This window comes from Schistocerca nitens, chromosome 2 (genome assembly GCF_023898315.1).
Source record: "Schistocerca nitens isolate TAMUIC-IGC-003100 chromosome 2, iqSchNite1.1, whole genome shotgun sequence".
NCBI lineage: Eukaryota > Metazoa > Arthropoda > Insecta > Orthoptera > Acrididae > Schistocerca > Schistocerca nitens.
In genome coordinates, this window is record NC_064615.1 from 932,520,817 (window position 1) to 932,539,669 (window position 18,853).

Here is an 18,853-nt window from a genome sequence, read left to right on the forward strand (position 1 = left end):
GGATGTATTTGTAAGTGTCCTTAAAAGTCTCCACACAGACGTAACTGTAATTGTTAATTCACAATTAGTCTTCCGATCTGATTTCTTAGGGATACATGTGAAATACTCTCTAAACTGTTTAACACATTCTTCGGTCACTCTCAGTTATCCCCTACTCTTCCCTTTGCACAAACAGCTGGTGTCTTCAAACTGATCATATCATCTAAAGATATTACCATCACTTGGAGGATTACAATGGAACTTAATACAAAAATCTTTCTGTTCGTTAGTCTCCACCTTTGCTACTAGGCTTTCTAACGGAAGACACAGGTATACAGACAAAACTCTTAGAGTTGCTCTTTCATTTGATGTATTATTTGTAATTTTATGTTGAATATAACAAATGCTGTAAAGCCTTAGAACAACCAACATTCACTTTGAAACACATGGGATATTGTACAATTGCTCAGATCTGAGAATGGATGAAACTGACTGACCTTTGTGTTTGTCAACATGACATTCATTCAGACTGATCTTACGAACTGCAGAGAGAGGGAGAGATCAGAATGGGTGCACATTGTAATTTCTTCAGATTTAAGGTCATTATTTTGTCACAATGTTGCTGGATATTCAGTATTTGCTGTTTGGGTGAAAGTTTTCTCGAAAAGTTCTCAATAATTTAGATAACACAGTTGAGGGGTAAGACAGCCATAACTACAACTCCATTATTCTAAATAAATGTACAAGCAATTTCAATGCTGTTGCAGTATTAAGGGTTACTTGGGTTGCAGGAAATGTTAAGAACGGTAGGAAAATATTACTGCTCAGAAAGAAAAATAAGAAATTGTTTGTTAATTATTTATGCAGCCAGTAGAAAAATTTGCCTGAGTGAAATACTGTACAAATCAAAATGAATTTTCAAATACAGAAACTTGTCTTCCAAGATAAGGATGGTATTACTACAATCCACATACTTACTGTATTGTAAGGGTAATCTAAAAAACTTTAGGTTTGCACATAAGAATTGTTGTGGCGTAACAAGACAGCTACGCCACACTGAAGTAGCCGAAAGGCACGCGTTAATCTCACGTAGGCTAGAGAGAGGTCTGAAACAGGATACGTAATGAATGCTATAAAGAAAAGTACGTAGCTGCTATAATACTTAACTTTAATCCATCATTTGTATACAGCATTCTTGATGATACAAGTGAGACTCTATCTTGATGGTTAATGGCGCCTTGCTAGGTCGTAGCCATGGACTTAGCTGAAGGCTATTCTAACTGTCTCTCGGCAAATGAGAGAAAGGCTTCGTCAGTGTAGTCGCTAGCAAAGTCGTCGTACAACTGGGGCGAGTGCTAGTCCGTCTCTCGAGACCTGCCGTGTGGTGGCGCTCGGTCTGCGATCACTGCCAGTGGCGACACGCGGGTCCGACATGTACTAATGGACCGCGGCCGATTTAAAGCTACCACCTAGCAAGTTGGTGTCTGGCTGTGACACCACAAGAATAATTTCACTATTTGAAAACAAAGTAAAATCTAGGTGGACACTAAAAATATTGTTACAGTGTGTACCCTCAACAGTATGGTCACTAACTTCATCATACAAGGGGGTTGTTCATTCCACTTCTTGCTATAATAATTGTTTGTTTCATGTATAAGTAACTCCACCTGTATTTAGAACACAAAAGTAATCTGCACAAAATTGTTTAGCACATTACAATTACATTATAGTCTGTGTTTCAGGCCACAAATTATTAATTTGTAAACTGGTAACAGAATAGAAATCTAAAGGTCTGGGGCTCAGTCCACATATGGTCTTAGGATTTTTTCTGCCACTGAATGTTTTGTGCAACTCTGGCAATGACTTGCACATAAGAAAAACACTTAAATGCATCAGGGTCCAAATTCAACTATAGGTCTCATTATAACTAAAGTTGCTCAAAGATAAAAGGAAAATGGAGGCATATAATCTTCAAAAGGACCACATCCAGTAAAACACTGGGGTATTCAAGTTGGGGGCAGCTTAATGTTTGTATAACAGTGTCTTCAATTTTCCCAGAATAAATATATGTAATCTGTTGCTTTTTGAATAATTTATCTTCTTGCAATTAGATGATAACCTCATATCACCAGGTATAAGGTAAAAACAGATCAAAATACAATCACAGCTTTTACCAATTTAAAACCAACAGCTTTAAAATATGTTCTCAAAAGTAATAGTGACTGCTCAGTAATGGTATACAGAATGCAGAAAATTCTGATGAAAGTATCATAATAAACAATTACATAGTTTCCAGGGAAAAAACGAAAAGTCAAGTTTTATCTCAGAAGACAAGTTTGAGGCCACTCAAAGCAAGTTATAAAATTGGAAATGTCTCTTAAAAATAGGATACTTTTAGATGCACACAATACATGTCTCTCTTAATCTCAGAAAAGTAGGTATTATACAAAAGTGGAACACAGCACTGTTTACTCATGTCTTTCCTGCAGCAAACAGCTCATTTAAGGTGACACTGGCGTAACATATGATAACAACTGTTTACAAAGTATTAAGATATGAAAGCAGACCTTTGTATATTAAATGAAATATGCGTTTACCTCTAGTTCTATAACGTGCAGAACAAACATTTCTGAGTAAGTTAAATAACAAAATGACTTAATGTTTCCTTACCATGTCATCAAGTTCCTCATCCTTACTGTAGCGAGCATAATCCTTGCGAAGTGTTCGCATAAGAATCATGGAAACAAGTCCAACCAAGAATATAACCATCATGAAGCTATTGAAAATGCTGAACCAGTGGATCTGTTAGTAAAGAAATAATTCAAGTATCAATAACAAGAAACAGAAAGTTTTATGATTTTATAAACTTCAGTAACCAAAGAAAAAAATGATAACTACTTTATTAAGAAGATACAGAAGCTATGCTACTTTAGTCAGAATGTTAATATTATTACATTCCACTAGCCTGCTTTACAAATCCCTTTACCAATACTTTGATTAGGGTGAGAAACATATTTTTGGATATCAGTTAGAATTGCACTGAAACAACTCATTCTACAAATAAAAGAGTAAAACGAATTTATTATCAACTGTGACATATAAGATAAAAGAGAAAATCTCACAATGAATCAATTTTTAACAAGTATCAGCTAATGTGCTGCAGAAAAAGACAACCTTCTTGTATATGGGCAGTTAAATTATTGGAGGATATTTTGTAAAATTACACAACCAGATATTCATGAAATTATTCCACTGCTATTAACTTACACGATGCTGGAAAAAGTTGGGATCCAAATACTTGTCAAATCTATCTTCAAATTTTATTGAAGACTTTTTCCATATAACTTCATATGTAAATGGAATCTTTGCACCCTCAACAAGTTTAACTTTATTTTCAGATGTAAGATTCACATCTACAATCTGTTTCCCATTGTAGCCAATTTCAAATTTCTTGTGCGTCCATATGTAGTAGTTAGTTCCACTTTCAGTCTCTTCCACTTCACCCACAATGCCTGCAAAGAAGGTACACATTATTGATTTAAAAAGTGACCACAGACTATTGGAAGACAAACCACATTAATACATCTTCTGGAATTGATAATTTTCATTTTTTATTAGAAATTTCTGCATGTAGCAGTTCAATTTTTTTCCTTACAAATACCTTCAGGGAAAAAGAAAAGTTTGATAATAGCAGGTCTTTAAAAAAAAAATCAGGACAACATTTAAAAAAAAAAGGTCCTTGCACAATTATCATGCCAACCGTATTCATAACTTTACTTCTTAGTGGAGCATACACTGGGATGGACATTTATGATATGCTCGAACTGTATACTGTAGTGTTGATTACTAACTGTGACACCTGAGAACACCTCACAGGCTACCTGTAATAAACAGGTTTGCAGGGATGTGGATTTGAATGTTAATCATTATTCAGAAAATATTTTTTGTCTCAAAAGTGTTCATGATGACAATATGCAAAATTACAGTCCCTGTTTAATGACAGCCACAACAATAAAGTCATTAACAGGTCCCACTAATCAACAAATAAAAAATTAATATCTTGATTTAATTTCAAATTTACAATTCCTCTAACAGGAGGAAGAGTCAGTTTTGAAAATTCTAATAAAGAATAATGCAGGGACAGAAAACCCATTCAGAACCTTGGAAAAGTGAACAAAATGGATGTGAAGTAACGATACTCATTAACAGTTACAAGTGATGATCCAGGGTATTATTTTTGATATTTTTATCCCACTGCCAATAAGTACCACTACAGTAACGGACAATGCCAACATGTAGGAGAAGCATCAGTTGAGAAGGGAGAGAGACATATTTATAGCCTAGCATGGAAGTTATTCAATCCATACATTTAACAAGCTATTCTCACAAATGAAGGATTTCAGTAAGCTTTGAATGAGGACCTAGTATTTATTTTTGTGGCTTTCTCATATAACAACAAGATGACAAGAACATAAAAGCAGCTTTCTCACTAGATATTACCATATGACATGATGACTTGAAGGGAAAAAGTAAATGTTCCAACACAGATTTCAGGGACAATTGTTAAGTAACCTTATGAAATCAATTACTCTACACATCTTACTCCTAATATATTTTCCCGTTGTCTCAATTATTGCTATATTCTAGATATACAGCTAAGAACTTTACAGAAATAAAGTCAACAAAGAAGTTTAAGAACCTAATTGAAGGTCAACTGCAGGTGTCTGTTTTCATCAAGTACCAATCCATTCACTATAAACAAATATGATTCTAAGGCAACTGTTTTCTCAAAAAAACTTAATACAGTGAAGGAAGGTTGTGTAATCTGCACGTAATGCTGTGTTGGAACTTATAAATGAGGGCAGGTTATAAATAACTGCGATAAGCTTATAAGATCCCAAAACAGATTCCTGTGGAACAATTACACTAACTAGTTCTACATCAAGTCTTTCTTCTACACAAACACTTTGCTTGCAGTTCCTCAGATATCATTTTATAAGTTTCAGACAGTTGTCTCCAATATAATAAAAGCACAAACTGTCAAGTACTTCTATACATTCTACACCATCAAAGACCTTGCTTAGTTCACAAAATGTAACATGAGAAAATCTACTTTAACAGTATAGTTAACTAAAGAGTCTATAATATCAACAGTAGGAATTGTTTCATAAAATCATTTTGTTATCTACTTATTATTCTTAGACTTTCACAATAAACACTAACTGTAAAGGCCACCTGTTAACATTTTCTGGGAATGCTGAAGTTTGAAGGAGAGTCTTCATCTCCTTTTTCATGTATCTGAAGCACCTTATGCCAAGAGCATACCCACGACCTGGGATAGGGACTGAGGACAACTCATGCTAGCCTCACAGTCAATGTTGAAATAGGTGAGACTTCACAACAAATGGAACATTACACCATGTTCTGGCCTCTTGCCTTCTTCAAATTGACACAGCATTGAAACATCTCTGTTTGGTGGGCTAGGGGGTAGGATAAGGATTCCGCTGGTAGGGGGGGCGGGGGGGGGGGGGGGGCAGCTGTCTTCACCTACACCTGCCTCTCACTGGATACGATCTTGTCCTTGCCAATTCTTGTTCTCTTGAATACACGACTACTTATGCAACACATTACAAAGTGCTAACATAATATTTTTAAGGATATATGAAACATTAGAAAGTAAACAATACAGTAGAACCTCACAAATCCGATCTCTGATGGTCTGACTCCCTGTCTAGTCCAACCATCCCATTTCCAGTGTTCATTTGCATATGCAGGTTGCTTCTACATTCAGATCAGGACTTGTCCATGACTCATCATCTGCAATATGGAATCAGCAGGCAGTTGCTCGTTGCTAGGTGCAATAGTTCGATCAGTTTTAATACCTGTTTCTAACTTGATCAATGTGTGTTCCTGTGCATGCAGAAATTATGGCACCAATTAAATATATGCTGTACAATCAGATGTTTAGCCCAGTGACATAAGTGAGTGGATCAGTAGTAGTCGGTCATAACTTGAAATGGTCAATTACTGGATGAAGAAATTGAAGTCGATAATACTCAGAGCCTAATCAATTGGAGTAGAGGGACAGCTAAAAATGATCACTTCCCCTTTGAAGAGGACACTCAAATGGTTGAATATTAAATTTTCTTCGCCATATTACTACGATGAATAAAAAACAGAATGCCATCTACAATTCATGTATCTGATAATCCAGATGGCAAACATACATTGAAACATAAACAGTTATAAAATCTGCATTGGGTCAGAAAATGGTGCACTGTCAATGGTTGGTTGCAGTGAGCACAGAGTGGTGAAGGCATCTCCACTTAACAGATGATGGTGACTGAAATGACAATGCTCTACGTGCAGCCGAGCTAAAAGCATCTCCTCATGATGAGAGAGGTGAGAGGAAGTCGTCCAAGTTATCGGGAGGTGTTTAATTTCCCAGAGTTCTGTTCCCATACACAGAAGACCATTGTTCATGCCAGAGGGACACAATATTCCTAAGTACAGCAATACAGATTTAATTTGAATGGACAGAACAGCTAAAAGGTCTAGATGGACTGCAACCTTGGCAGCAGAATCAACAGCTCCATTCCCCAACATCCCAACATGAGCAGGGACCCATAAACATTACGTTGGCTTCATCATCAAAGAGTAAGTGGAGAAAATTTGTGGATTCATTGCACAAAGGGTGGTATGTGTATTGTACACAAAGGCTCTGGAGGCCACTAACTGAACCAGAACTTAATACACAATTGATAAGCCTGTGTCGTTGGATGTACTGGGTGGCCTGACAAGAGGACAGAAAGCTCCGCAGTAAAAATCATGCACTGGCCTACAAGCCGGTATCCAAGATGTTTGTTGTCAATGGCAAAGGCACATCTGACACCAAGGTCCATCTTAGAACCATCAGTGTAGAAGAAGGTGATGTTTCCAAGTTGCATGCAAAGTCTGAGAAACTTACAGCAATAGGTCAAATCTGGAGAAGTTTCCTTGGGAAGCGAACTACGTCTGAGATCGGTGCGGACATCTGCATAAAGCCAAGGTAGAGAAGGGCTCTCACCTGTCGGGAACATGGAAGGTAACGTAACGTTAAGCTTCCAAAGCAGTATACAAATGCAAACTCCGGGAGGCATCATCAGAGAAGCTGTGCTTACCCCTTATTGGTGGTCTAGTGAGTGATCGAAAAAGGGCGCATAAGATGGACAGTTGGGCATAGAGAACAGGCAGCACGCGTATATGCTGAGGAGAACATCATGCCAGTATGAAAGCGATAGTTTGTCAGTGTCTGCAGACATTCATAACTGGGATATTGTAGAAAGCTCCAGAGGCCAAACTTATGCCTCTATATTGGACTGTGTAAAATAGACAGTCGTGCAGATGCATGAACAAGACACCCATAGTCCATGTTTGATCGCACAAGGGATTGGTACAAGCGGAAGAGAATTTTCCAATCCACTCCCTATGAAGCAATGTTTAAAACACACAGGATATTTAGAGACCAGGTGCGACATGCTGCGAGATAAGATATGTGGGAGGACTAACAGTGTTTCCTATTGAGTGTGAGCAGCAAGAATTTCAGTGTTCCGACAAATGGAAGAGCAACAGGACCACGATGTAAGGGTAGTGGAAGAAACTCCTTATGCCGCCAAAGTTCAAATAGATTTTTCAGTGAAAAATGGATGCTATTGCGCATACTCCGCAAGTAAAGACAGTTGAGACATCACTGAAGTCATTGTTCAAATAAACAGGTCCGTTGAAAACTGCAGTAGATTGCAAAGTCATTGACAAAAAGAGAGGCCGAGATGACTGGGAGAAGACAGTCCATGATGAGATTAATCGCTGTAGCAAAATAGGACAACGCTCAGCACAGAGCCCTAAGGTATCCCGTCCTCCGGAATAAAAGTGTTCAAAAAAGCCAATCCCACATATACATTGAAAACCTGGTCTTTTAAAATGTCCTGAATAAAATGGGGCAGGCAGCCTCAGAAGCCACATATATATATTGCAGGTACAGACTGGCATTTCCACAGAAAATTGTTCATGATGTGGGTTGACAGAGTGACGAGATGTTCAACTGCAGAGCAGTGCTTACAAAATCCACATTATGCATTTGTTAGCAAATTCCGAAACTCAAGCCACCATACCAGCCGATGATTGATCAGGCGTTCAATCACCTTGCAGACACTGCTGGTCAGGGAAACTGGGCAGTGGCAGTATGAAAGATGTTTGTCCTTACCAGGTTTGGGTGTGGGGTTTACAGTGGCTTCACACCAGTGATTAGGAAATGCACCGTCCGTCCAGAAGTGATTATATGTATGAAGGAAAAGTGCTTGCAATCAAGAGATAGGTGTTGCAACATCTGAATGTAAATATCATCTGGTCCTGGAGTGGAGGATCATGATGAGATGAAAGCATGTTCTAGTTCCTTCATAGTATTGTAGCATTCATGGTTCTGAGAGGGGAAAGATATCTCCCAAGCCTCCTCCGTTCATTTACGAGTTAGGAAGGTGGGACAGTAATGGACAGAACTCGAGATCTCTTCAAAGTATTGACCCTAGGCAAGGTGTTGGAAACATTGACAGGATCCACAATGACATCATTTGCTACAGTCAGGCCAGGAATCAGGAGATGTAGCTTGTTTCCAGAAATCCAACTTAGGTTACTCCAAATAGCAGAAGAGGGAGTAAAACAGTTAAACAAATCAGTAAGAGAGATCCATCTAGCTTTTTTGCTATCTCTAATAATGCGACAACACTTTGGGTGCAACTGTTTATGACGAACATAGTTCTGTGATGTCATTCAAAGACATGGAGAGCACATCTACACACAGGAACCACTCGTGGCATTCCTCTGTCTACCAAAGGACTGGGACATGACTCAGTAGGGAACAGTTCGGGGGAGTGGAACATTCTGTGGCAGTAAGGATAACATTCATAAGGTACTCTACCCGATCATCATGGAAATGTTGTTCAGCGATGGTTTGCCAGTGAAGAGTACAGCCTACACTCAGCTTTACAAAGCTGCCAGTTGGTCCTTGTGCACAAATGCAAAATGAGTTAGCAGGTGAATTACGCATGTGCCACTCGGGTACGTGCCACTCGGGTATGTGTCTGAAAGGATGGATTACTCTCTACACTGGAACACAGGACAAGCTGTGCAGTACAGAGCGAGAGATCCATGTGCAAGAAAGTGTGTGTGTATTCTGAAAGAAATGTGGGTTCACCAGTGTGAGAAAAATGAGAGTAAGCTGGCTGAGAATACATGCCAAGAGAGCCTCTCGGGCAGGTTGTCAGAGAGCCCCAAAATGGGATGGTGGGTGTTGAAGTCGCCAAGAAGCAGGAAGGGTTGAGGGAGCTGAGAGGTAAGCTGCAGTATGTCTGCCCTGGTGAGATCACAGTATAGAAAATAAACAATTTTTTCAGCCTTCAGTTGCAAGGTAATTTTTACTCGTTTACCTAGGTTTCGATTCCAGTAATGGAATCTTCTTCAGAACCTATAAATTAAACCACATACGAACATATATTACTCACTGAAATGCATCATCAGTCTAATGATTGAATAATAAAGAAATCTTGATACTTACAAAAAATTAAATTATTTTGAGAGCCTAACACTGGCCATGTCACAGATTAAAAATTAAAACAATAAAGATGCATAATCATAAGATTAAGTCTGTCAAAATTAAAACCATTAAGGCGAATGTAGACGAATCTACGCCGGTCAGAAATAAGGACCACATGTGAGCGGCACGGAAACTCGGCATCGCGAGCAGTTCCGTGGCGAGGCTCGGCCGCGGCCAAGCGCATGCACGAGAGACAAACTGTCTCAAAATTATTTAGAGCAAATATACATATAAACAAAATGTGACTGAAAGCCGTCTTACAAATGGACAAACCTATCTATTGGTATGGCAACATTAAACAGTTTACCTGAGAACAAACTACAAATCCAAGGTATAATTTTTTTTTTACATTTAAATGTTATAGTAAGAGAGCGAAGCCCCACTACAGTAACTAAAAAATTAGTGTCGAAACCATGCGTGCTAAACATAAATGTCTTTAACATAAAAACGTCTTAGCAACTATGTGTCATTACCAAGCATATTACGAAATACAAAGACACACCTGTACAATCGCACTATAATAAAGGGACAAAGCAGATAGGGAAACAGCATCGGCCATTCGAAGCGGACTGTGGGTCAACTCCACTGGAGTAAAGGTTGAAATCCTTCGAAATAACTTCTATTTTTTAGTTGCAACTGATCATTAAGTAAGCTGTCTCTATCAATAACAAGATGTTTAAAAATTTGCAATTCTTCGAGACTGTCTAGCCTGCATCCCTTGACTTCATTACGCAAAAGCTCTGCGTCTTTTAGAGGCTTGGGAACATGCGCCTTTTGGACCAGATGTTCAGCAAATGTAGATCCTCGTGTTCCATCACCGCTTTTTGTCGGCAGATGCTCTTTAAACCTAACAGACAGGGCCCTTCCTGTCTGGCCAATGTAATGACATTCAGCACACGTGATCTTATACACACCTGACAGCGATGATTTATCAGTACCTTTATCCAGAGAATGCACTAAATTCTTTTTGAGCTTGTTGGTGGTAGAGTATGAAACTTTACACCCTAGGTTTTTTAATAAACGACCTACCTTATAGGGTATATTACCTATAAAGGGAACTGATATGTATTTCGTTGCCTGGTGTTGATTGTGGGTGCCTGAACTGGAAAGGGTGGTAGTCTTCTTTCGTGTTTTTTTGTTGAACACCTGTCTCACTATACTGGGATTATATCCATTATTCTGAGCGATGTTTTCGAGGACTTTTAATTCGTTCTGCAAGTTGACTGGCGAAAGCGGAATGGAAAGGGCTCGATGGATACTAGAGTGAAAAAAGGCCATTTTATGGGCCTGAGGATAGGTGAAATCAGCTGGGATGATGATATCGGAATAGGTTGCTTTCCGAAAAATTTTGAAATCTATTTTGTTGCCAATAATGGATAGAGTCAGATCGAGATAGGACCTTAGACTATCAGCTGTGATTTTCTTGCATGAAACTGATTTTTTCATGGAGGTTATTGAAAGTGGTAAATAACAGTTCTAGCTCTTCATGGGAACCTTCAAACACAAACAGCATGTCATCTACATATCTCACATAGAATATTATATTATTTGCCAAATCTGGATAATTCCGAAAAAACATCTGCTCCATTGAGTTTATAAAAATATCTGACATGATACCAGCTAACGGGCTGCCCATAGCTAGACCACAGGGTTGCGAATATATTTTATTATTGAAAGAGAAATAATTGTACTTGAGGGTGGTGCGTAACAGAACCATTAGTTCATCGATCTCAGGGGCAGATAATTTTTTATGGTATCGCAAATTGGTTTCTATAATGCCCATTGTCTGCTGAACAGGTACATTAGTATATAAATTTTTAATATCAAATGATACGAGTTTTGTGATGTCAGAACAGGCTAAAGTTTTAAGTTTGTTGGCCACGTCTACCGAATTTTTGACGGAGAAGTTTTTTTCAAACACAAAATTCTCTTTCGATTTACGGTGTAGGAACCTAGCTAGTTTGTGGTATGCACTTTTGGTACTGTCAACGATCGGACGGATATGATGGGAAATTTTGTGAACCTTAAACTGGCTTCTCAAAATAGGTGGTTTCGGATTCATGTTTATAAGGCATTTTTTATAAAACTCTTAGATTAACTTTTTTGTACTGCTAAGAGCCAGTGTTTGGCTCTCAAAATAATTTAATTTTTTGTAAGTATCATGATTTCTTTATTATTCAATCATTAAACTGATGATGCATTTCAGTGAGTAATATATGTCCGTATGTGGTTTAATTTATAGGTTCTGAAGAAGATTCCATTACTGGAATCGAAACCTAGGTAAACGAGTAAAAATTACCTTGCAACTGAAGGCTGAAAAAATTGTTTATTTTCTATACATATACGGTTGCTGACACGCTGCATTATGTTAAAGATTTGTAGATCAGAGTATGACAGTATGTATTTACAAAGACAGAAGGTATAACTGGGGAAAGAAAAAAAGGATAGCAACAACTTGTAGCTAGGTGCTCAATGAAATGGTCTGGCTATAGATGTCTCCAATGAGCATCATGACTCCCCTGTGAGCTGGAGTTCCTTTCTCGGAAAGAATGTTGAAACGTACTGGGAGGACAAAGCAGTCTTGAGTGTGTAATCTCATTTCTTGGAGGCATAAAGCAACTACATATTACGATCACAATAGCAGCTCTAAGCCCGCCCTGTGTGATCCGTTGCCCCCGAATGTTCCATTCCAGAACAGCCATATTAGATGATAGGAGATATTTCTCTTATAAGGGGCTCTTACTTCGGTAGCTGCTGAGTGCCAGATTTCATTTGCGTACTGCTACAGGGTTCTGAGGTTGGAGGGTCCTGTTCCATTATTTCATCAGATGTAGCAATAACCTCTCTGGGTAGGTCAACTGACTCCAGGATGGAGAATAGGTTGGCAATTCATACCAGTGCAATGGAGGTCAACCGGACAGAGGTGCCGTGTGGAGTTACTGTTGTAAAGGATCTCTGAGTTGGAGAAGGGGAAAAACATTTGTCTTTGTTGGACTTCTTAGTAGCTTTGCATTTGTCCGACATTTACAGATTGCAGTGGCACAAAAAGTGATCTTGGGAATATTCCTTTTTAAGATTCCGCTCTTCTGTTTGTGTCACAAATGACTTCACCAGTGTAGGCAAAGGTTCTTTGGTAGAATGAGCATTTGTAGTGGGTGGAGGTGAGGATGTCACCTTAGCACTAGGCAATTTCACAATGGTAGCATTGAACTGAAGGTTGCAGGCCTGCCTGGCCATATCTTTCATGGGCCTTGATGTAGCAACAGCAGTTCTGTAACTGCCAGATAGTGGTATCCAAGGCTTTCACCTAGCTAACACTTTGCAGGCAACATTGATGGGTACCTTTTCCTTCACCCAAATCTACTGAACAGCTCGCTCATCAAGGTACACAGGGCAGTTGCAGGATGAAGCAATATGGTTACCACTGCAGCTGATGCAGTTAGGAGGAGGCAGGAAATCTCCCCCATGAACATCTTTGCCACAAGTTACACATTTGACTGTATTTTTACAGGACATGAGAGTATGATTATAATGCTCACATTGGCAGCAATGCATCGGGTTCAGTACGTAGGAACTGATGTTGATGACTTAATAGCCCATTGTGATCTTCGATGGGAGCTCCACTCAAACAAATATTAAGAAAAGGGTGCAGCTTGACGTGAATTCTACATCAATCCTTTTTAGAACCTGATCAGAGAGATAATGTTGTATATCTCTTAAATCCCATAAAGAAGCCAAGGTTATACGACATGTGAAGAATTCAGTGTTTGATGAGCCTCTACACAAACAGGGCATCATGGAGGAGCATAGCTTTAAGTAGTTGTAGGGGTTGAAAGGTACTGTTTGCCTCTAGATGCAAAGTTCCAGTGCTTAAGCAAGTGCTGAACTTTAGCAGGCCTGCAATTATGTCCACATCTTTCTGAATGACAAACAGGTTCACTGTATAAAGGTTCCTACCACCTTCTGAGCGAGATACCATGAGACAGCGGGGTGCAACTGAAAGATTCGTTGTGTCCTTGGTCTCTTTCAATTTCCATTTATTAGATGGAGACTGCATTAATGGAGTTTATGTACTCATCGCAGGTGAATCCCCATGACTGCCAGCATCTCAACAGTGCACACCTTTTTGGGGGGCCCCACGAAGGGAAGCACGCCCACCTTAGGTGACTGTTCACATTTCAGGTCACACCTACCAAACTCTAGACAGAGGGACCATTTGGCAATTGTGAAGGTAACAGCTCAGGCAATCACCCCTCCCTGGGCCTGGTCTTTACCAGGAGGTATGTATGAGCCCTACCTGTCGACCCATGCGCTGCGAGTCATACATTACCCGGTCACCCTCTATGCATCAAACGTGTAAGCTGGCCTTCATACAGGCACATGGAGGAAGAAAGACACAAATGGAGACCTCAAATACTGAAGCAGAGGAATGACAGGAGGAGTCAGAACAAGAAAGGAAAGAAATGCAAAAATGATATTTCATAAGCTTCAGTTACCTAATTTTATCCAACACCTGGTCCTGAATGGAGGGGAGAAAGAATAGTAGGACGACAGACATGCAGCACACAAAAGCAAGGAGTACTGCATGGGCAGGGGCCTGTGTCTGCCAAGAATGTACTCACAAAAAAGTTTTAACTCCCCTGGGGGGAGTACAGCTGACGCAGACTGCACAATGGGACCAGAGTTAACTGACGACAAACTCATTTATTCTGTAACTTGAACAACCAATGAGAACAAGAAAGGTGACAGTGACAGCGAGGACAATAAACCTGCACCTCAAGCATCGGATGCAGATGCTAAAAATGCATTTGATATAGCCCTTCAATACATTGAACAAATCTCTGTCTACCTCAACAGAAATTTAGTGGATTAGGAAATGTTGGAACAATGCAGACAAAATCAAGGTTGTCATCTGCTAAGCAAAAAGAATGTTACAGACTTTTTTTGTCTTGCTTAAGAACAGGACTTTCTTACCATGTGATTTCTCATGTTTCAGACAGTTAAGTGCAAATCATTTGCATGTCAATACAGCAGTGTAATAAGGTATGTACACATGCTAAATTTTCACTCACAGTAACAATATCTTACAGTAAGATACAGAAGTATTTTACAGTATGGGCACTACTATATATTTCACTTTTGTGTAAGATTTTTTGGCATGTGATGTTTTCTTTCCATTTTGTTACTGTTTTAACATGGGACAGTTAAAAATAAATTGGATTGTGTTGTTATGGGTCAATGAGTGTTCCTCTGATCATCCAACATTTTCTGCATTCCAACCATGCTCCTGCCCAATAGGAGACGGATTAAGGAGGTTCCATTGTACCGTACAATTTCATTAAAAATTGAGTGTATAATGTCTTGTATTAGTTGTGTGATGTGTTTTCTGAAACAGTTTGACTGAAATGGCACCAAAACACATGCAGTTGCATTTTCCATTCAGATTTCTGTGTCGATTCATTTTGGCACATATCTGAGCTGCTTATGAGGACATCAGCGTTGAACAGACTGACTGAACACATTACACACAAACATCCCTTGTGCAGCAACAACAACAACAACAACAACAACAACAACCACTATTATTATCACCACCACCACCACCACCACCACCAACACTAAAAAAGTATTAGGTCATGTGGAAAGAAATCAGAAACAAAGTGACAGTAAGGAAGCAAAAAATGTAAGTAGAAGGAATTAAATAAAGAACATCAACATAAAAATTTAAAAAGTATGATACTAAAATGTAGAAGAGGTTTGATAATTTGCTACCTAATCAAGACTGTTCGGCATTTAGACGTTTCCCGGACTGTTATCAATTTGTCCAAACGTTCGTTATCTGACGAGACATCTGTGCTTGCCAAGGGAGGAAATTTTGCATTTTGTGCCCACGGAAGAAATTATAGCCAGTGTAGAAGCAGGAATTCGCAGTGTGGATTCTGTAACAGCTGAAGAAATCTGTATAGAAACAGTGAGAATATTAGCCAATGCAAAACCGCCGAAAAGTAATATAACTGTGGGCGAGAGAAGAGCTTTAAAACTCCTGAATGACGACGATAGTATTTTGGTTGTCCCAGCTGACAAAGGAAGCACAACAGTGGTTATGGATGTGGCCGACTATCAGAGTAAAATTACTGATCTACTGGATCTGCAAGCATATAGGAAGCTGAATAAGGACCCCACTAACAACGTTCTCAGAACTGTGTCGCGGTTAATAAAAAAGTCCTCCATTGAAGAAAGTGTACGGAAAGGTCTCTGCAATTCGGTTGCGCTACCACCGAGGCTTTATGGATTGCCCAAAATTCATAAAGAAAATGTGCCGTTAAGACTGATACTAAGTGCCATTGGTTCGCCCACCTACTTGTTAGCCAAGTTTTTGACTACGCTGTTGAAACCACATGTGGGCCGTTCCGACTCTTATATAAAGAATTCGACACATTTCATCAGCAGATTGAATGGCATAGTGGTCCAGCCGGAGGACATATTGGTCAGCTTCGATGTGGTATCGCTGTTTACCATAGTTCCATTTAATGATGTATTGGAACAGCTGGATCAAATTTTTCCTGCCGATATTTCAGAACTGTTTAAGTGTTGTTTGATGACCACATACTTCAAGTGGAATGAACAGTTTTATGAGCAAACAGATGGCGTGGCTATGGGAAGCCCCCTAAGTCCCGTAATTGCAAACTTCTTTAGGGAGAAATTCGAAGAACAGGCCTTAGGTACTGCCAGCAAAAAAAACAAATGTATGGTTCCGATACGTGGATGAAACATTTGTGCTGTGGAGACATGGTAGGGAGGAACTAAGCCGGTTCCACGAACATCTGAACAGTATAAACTCGATAATTCAGTTTACAATGGAGGAGGAGGTAGACGGCAAAATACATTTCCTCGATGTGCTTGTTTTTAGAAACGAAAATGGTAGTTTGGGCCACTCAGTATACCACAAACCCACACACACGGACCATTATTTGCACCGGGATTCGAACCACCACCCACAACAGAAGCGGGGTGTTATCAAGACGTTAGCGGACAGAGCTAGAAATATTTGTGAACCTGAGTTGCTCGACTCTGAGATGGAACATCTCCACAACACACTAATGAAGAACAAATATTCGTCTGCCGAAATAAAAAGTGCGTTGAGGCAGCCACGCAGAAATCATACTGACGTACAGGCTACTGCAAAATCTAAGGTTTTCCTGCCGTTTGTTAAAAATGTAACTGAAAGAATAGGGAGGATCTCGACGAAGCGGAATATTACCGTCATTTACAAGCCCACCAGGAAGATACAGGAATACCTTAAGCCTGCCAAGGACGCTCGCAAACCTTTGAAAAAAGCTGGAGTGTATGGGATCCCATGCAGCTGTGGTGATGTTTATGTGGGTACCACTAAAAGAACTGTCTCTAAACATTTGGAAGAGCACAAAGGAAATGGTAGAAGAGGAGAAATGGAACGATCAGCTGTTGCGGAGCATGTTTTCCAGCCAGGGAACCACAATATTCGTTTCGAGGAGACGCAAGTACTAGCGGCCACAAGCGGATACTACGAAAGGCTCTACAGGGAGGCAATCGAAATCGCTGAACACCCAAATAATTTCAACCGAAAGGAGGAGGGCGTGAAATTAAACGGTATATGGATGCCGGTGTTAAAGAAGATGTGTACCACCCGTCCACTACTGGGTGATGGCAACGGCGATGGACAGCGGCCAATTGCACTGACGTTTGCAAAACACGTGACGTCACAACGCAGCGTGGGGGCGCGCGGACACGGAATTTAGCGGCAGTCAGTAGCGAGCCAGTGGGTGTGTTGGACCTTCCATCGACCTACGGACCCCCTTGAAGATGTCTTCCGCAGTCGGAGACGAAACGTTGGGAAATTAGACAAAATTCATCAACTGACCACTGCATAACAGCCCGGATAATTATAATGGACATTTAAAAAGTATGTTAGAAATATTATAGAGGAAGACAAAGGAGTGGAAATATTCAAAGAAAGTCTGGAATATTAATGGAAGACATGTAAGAAAGTTGAATTCAGCTATTGAAAAATGCAATAAAATGCCATGAGCCTCTGACCAAGTAAGAACGATTACTGTTGGATTACTGGGCTTTCCCTATATATTCAAACTCATGGCATTTTAACCATCTGGCACAGCTGGAAACGTGAGAAAATTTTCCTTTACGGATGACAGCTGTTCTGCAGCTACTCATTTGCAATCAGTTTAGTGGTGACATGTGGATACTAGACGGTATCAGATAGATTATATAACGGTAAGACAGAGATTTAGGAACCAGGTTTTAAATTGTAAGACATTTCCAGGGGCAGATGTGGACTCTGACCACAATCTATTGGTTATGAACTGTAGATTAAAACTGAAGAAACTGCAAAAAGGTGGGGATTTAAGGAGATGGGACCTGGATAAACTGACTAAACCAGAGGTTGTACAGAGTTTCAGGGAGAGCATAACGGAACAATTGACAGGAAGGGGGGAAAGAAGTACAGTAGAAGAGGAATGGATAGCTCCGAGGGATGAAGTAGTGAAGGCAGCAGAGGATCATGTAGGTAAAAAGACAAGGGCTAGTAGAAATCCTTGGGTAACAGAAGAAATATTGAATTTAATTCATGAAAGGAGAAGATATAAAAATGAAATAAATGAAGCAGGCAAAAGGGAATACAAACGTCTCAAAAATGAGATCGACAGGACGTGCAAAATGGCTAAGCAGGGATGGCTAGAGGACAAATGTAAGGATGTAGAGGCTTATCTCACTACGGGTAAGATAGATACTGCCTACAGGAAAATTAAAGAGACCTTTGGAAATAAGAGAACCACTTGCATGAATATCAAGAGCTCAGATGGAAACCCAGTTCTAAGCAAAGAAGGGAAAGCAGAAAGGTGGAAGGAGTATTTAGAGGGTCTATACAAGGGCGACGTACTTGACAATATTATGGAAATGGAAGAGAATGTAGATGAAGATGAAATGGGAGATACGATACTGCGTGAATAGTTTGACAGAGCACTGAAAGACCTGAGTCGAAACAAGGCCCCGGGAGTAGACAACATTCCATTAGAACTACTGACAGCCTTGGGAGAGCTAGTCATGACAAAACTCTACCATCTAGTGAGCAAGATGTATGAGACAGGCGAAATACCCTCAGACTTCAAGAAGAATATAGTAATTCCAATCCCAAAGAAAGCAGGTGTTGACAGATGTGAAAATTACTGAACTATCGGTTTAATAAGTCAC

At 39.7% G+C, this 18,853-nt stretch overlaps 1 protein-coding gene across 1 annotated transcript in view; it reads right to left on the minus strand.

The window, feature by feature from the left end:
• LOC126237250 (transmembrane 9 superfamily member 3) overlaps positions 1-18,853 on the minus strand; it is a 94,403-nt gene that overhangs the window by 63,830 nt on the left and 11,720 nt on the right. The window contains exons 4-5 of the mRNA XM_049947166.1: positions 3,247-3,491; positions 2,650-2,781 (exon numbers count right to left, since the gene is read on the minus strand). Of these exons, the coding sequence (XP_049803123.1) occupies positions 2,650-2,781; positions 3,247-3,491 (377 nt within the window). The remainder of the gene's footprint in view (positions 1-2,649; positions 2,782-3,246; positions 3,492-18,853) is intronic.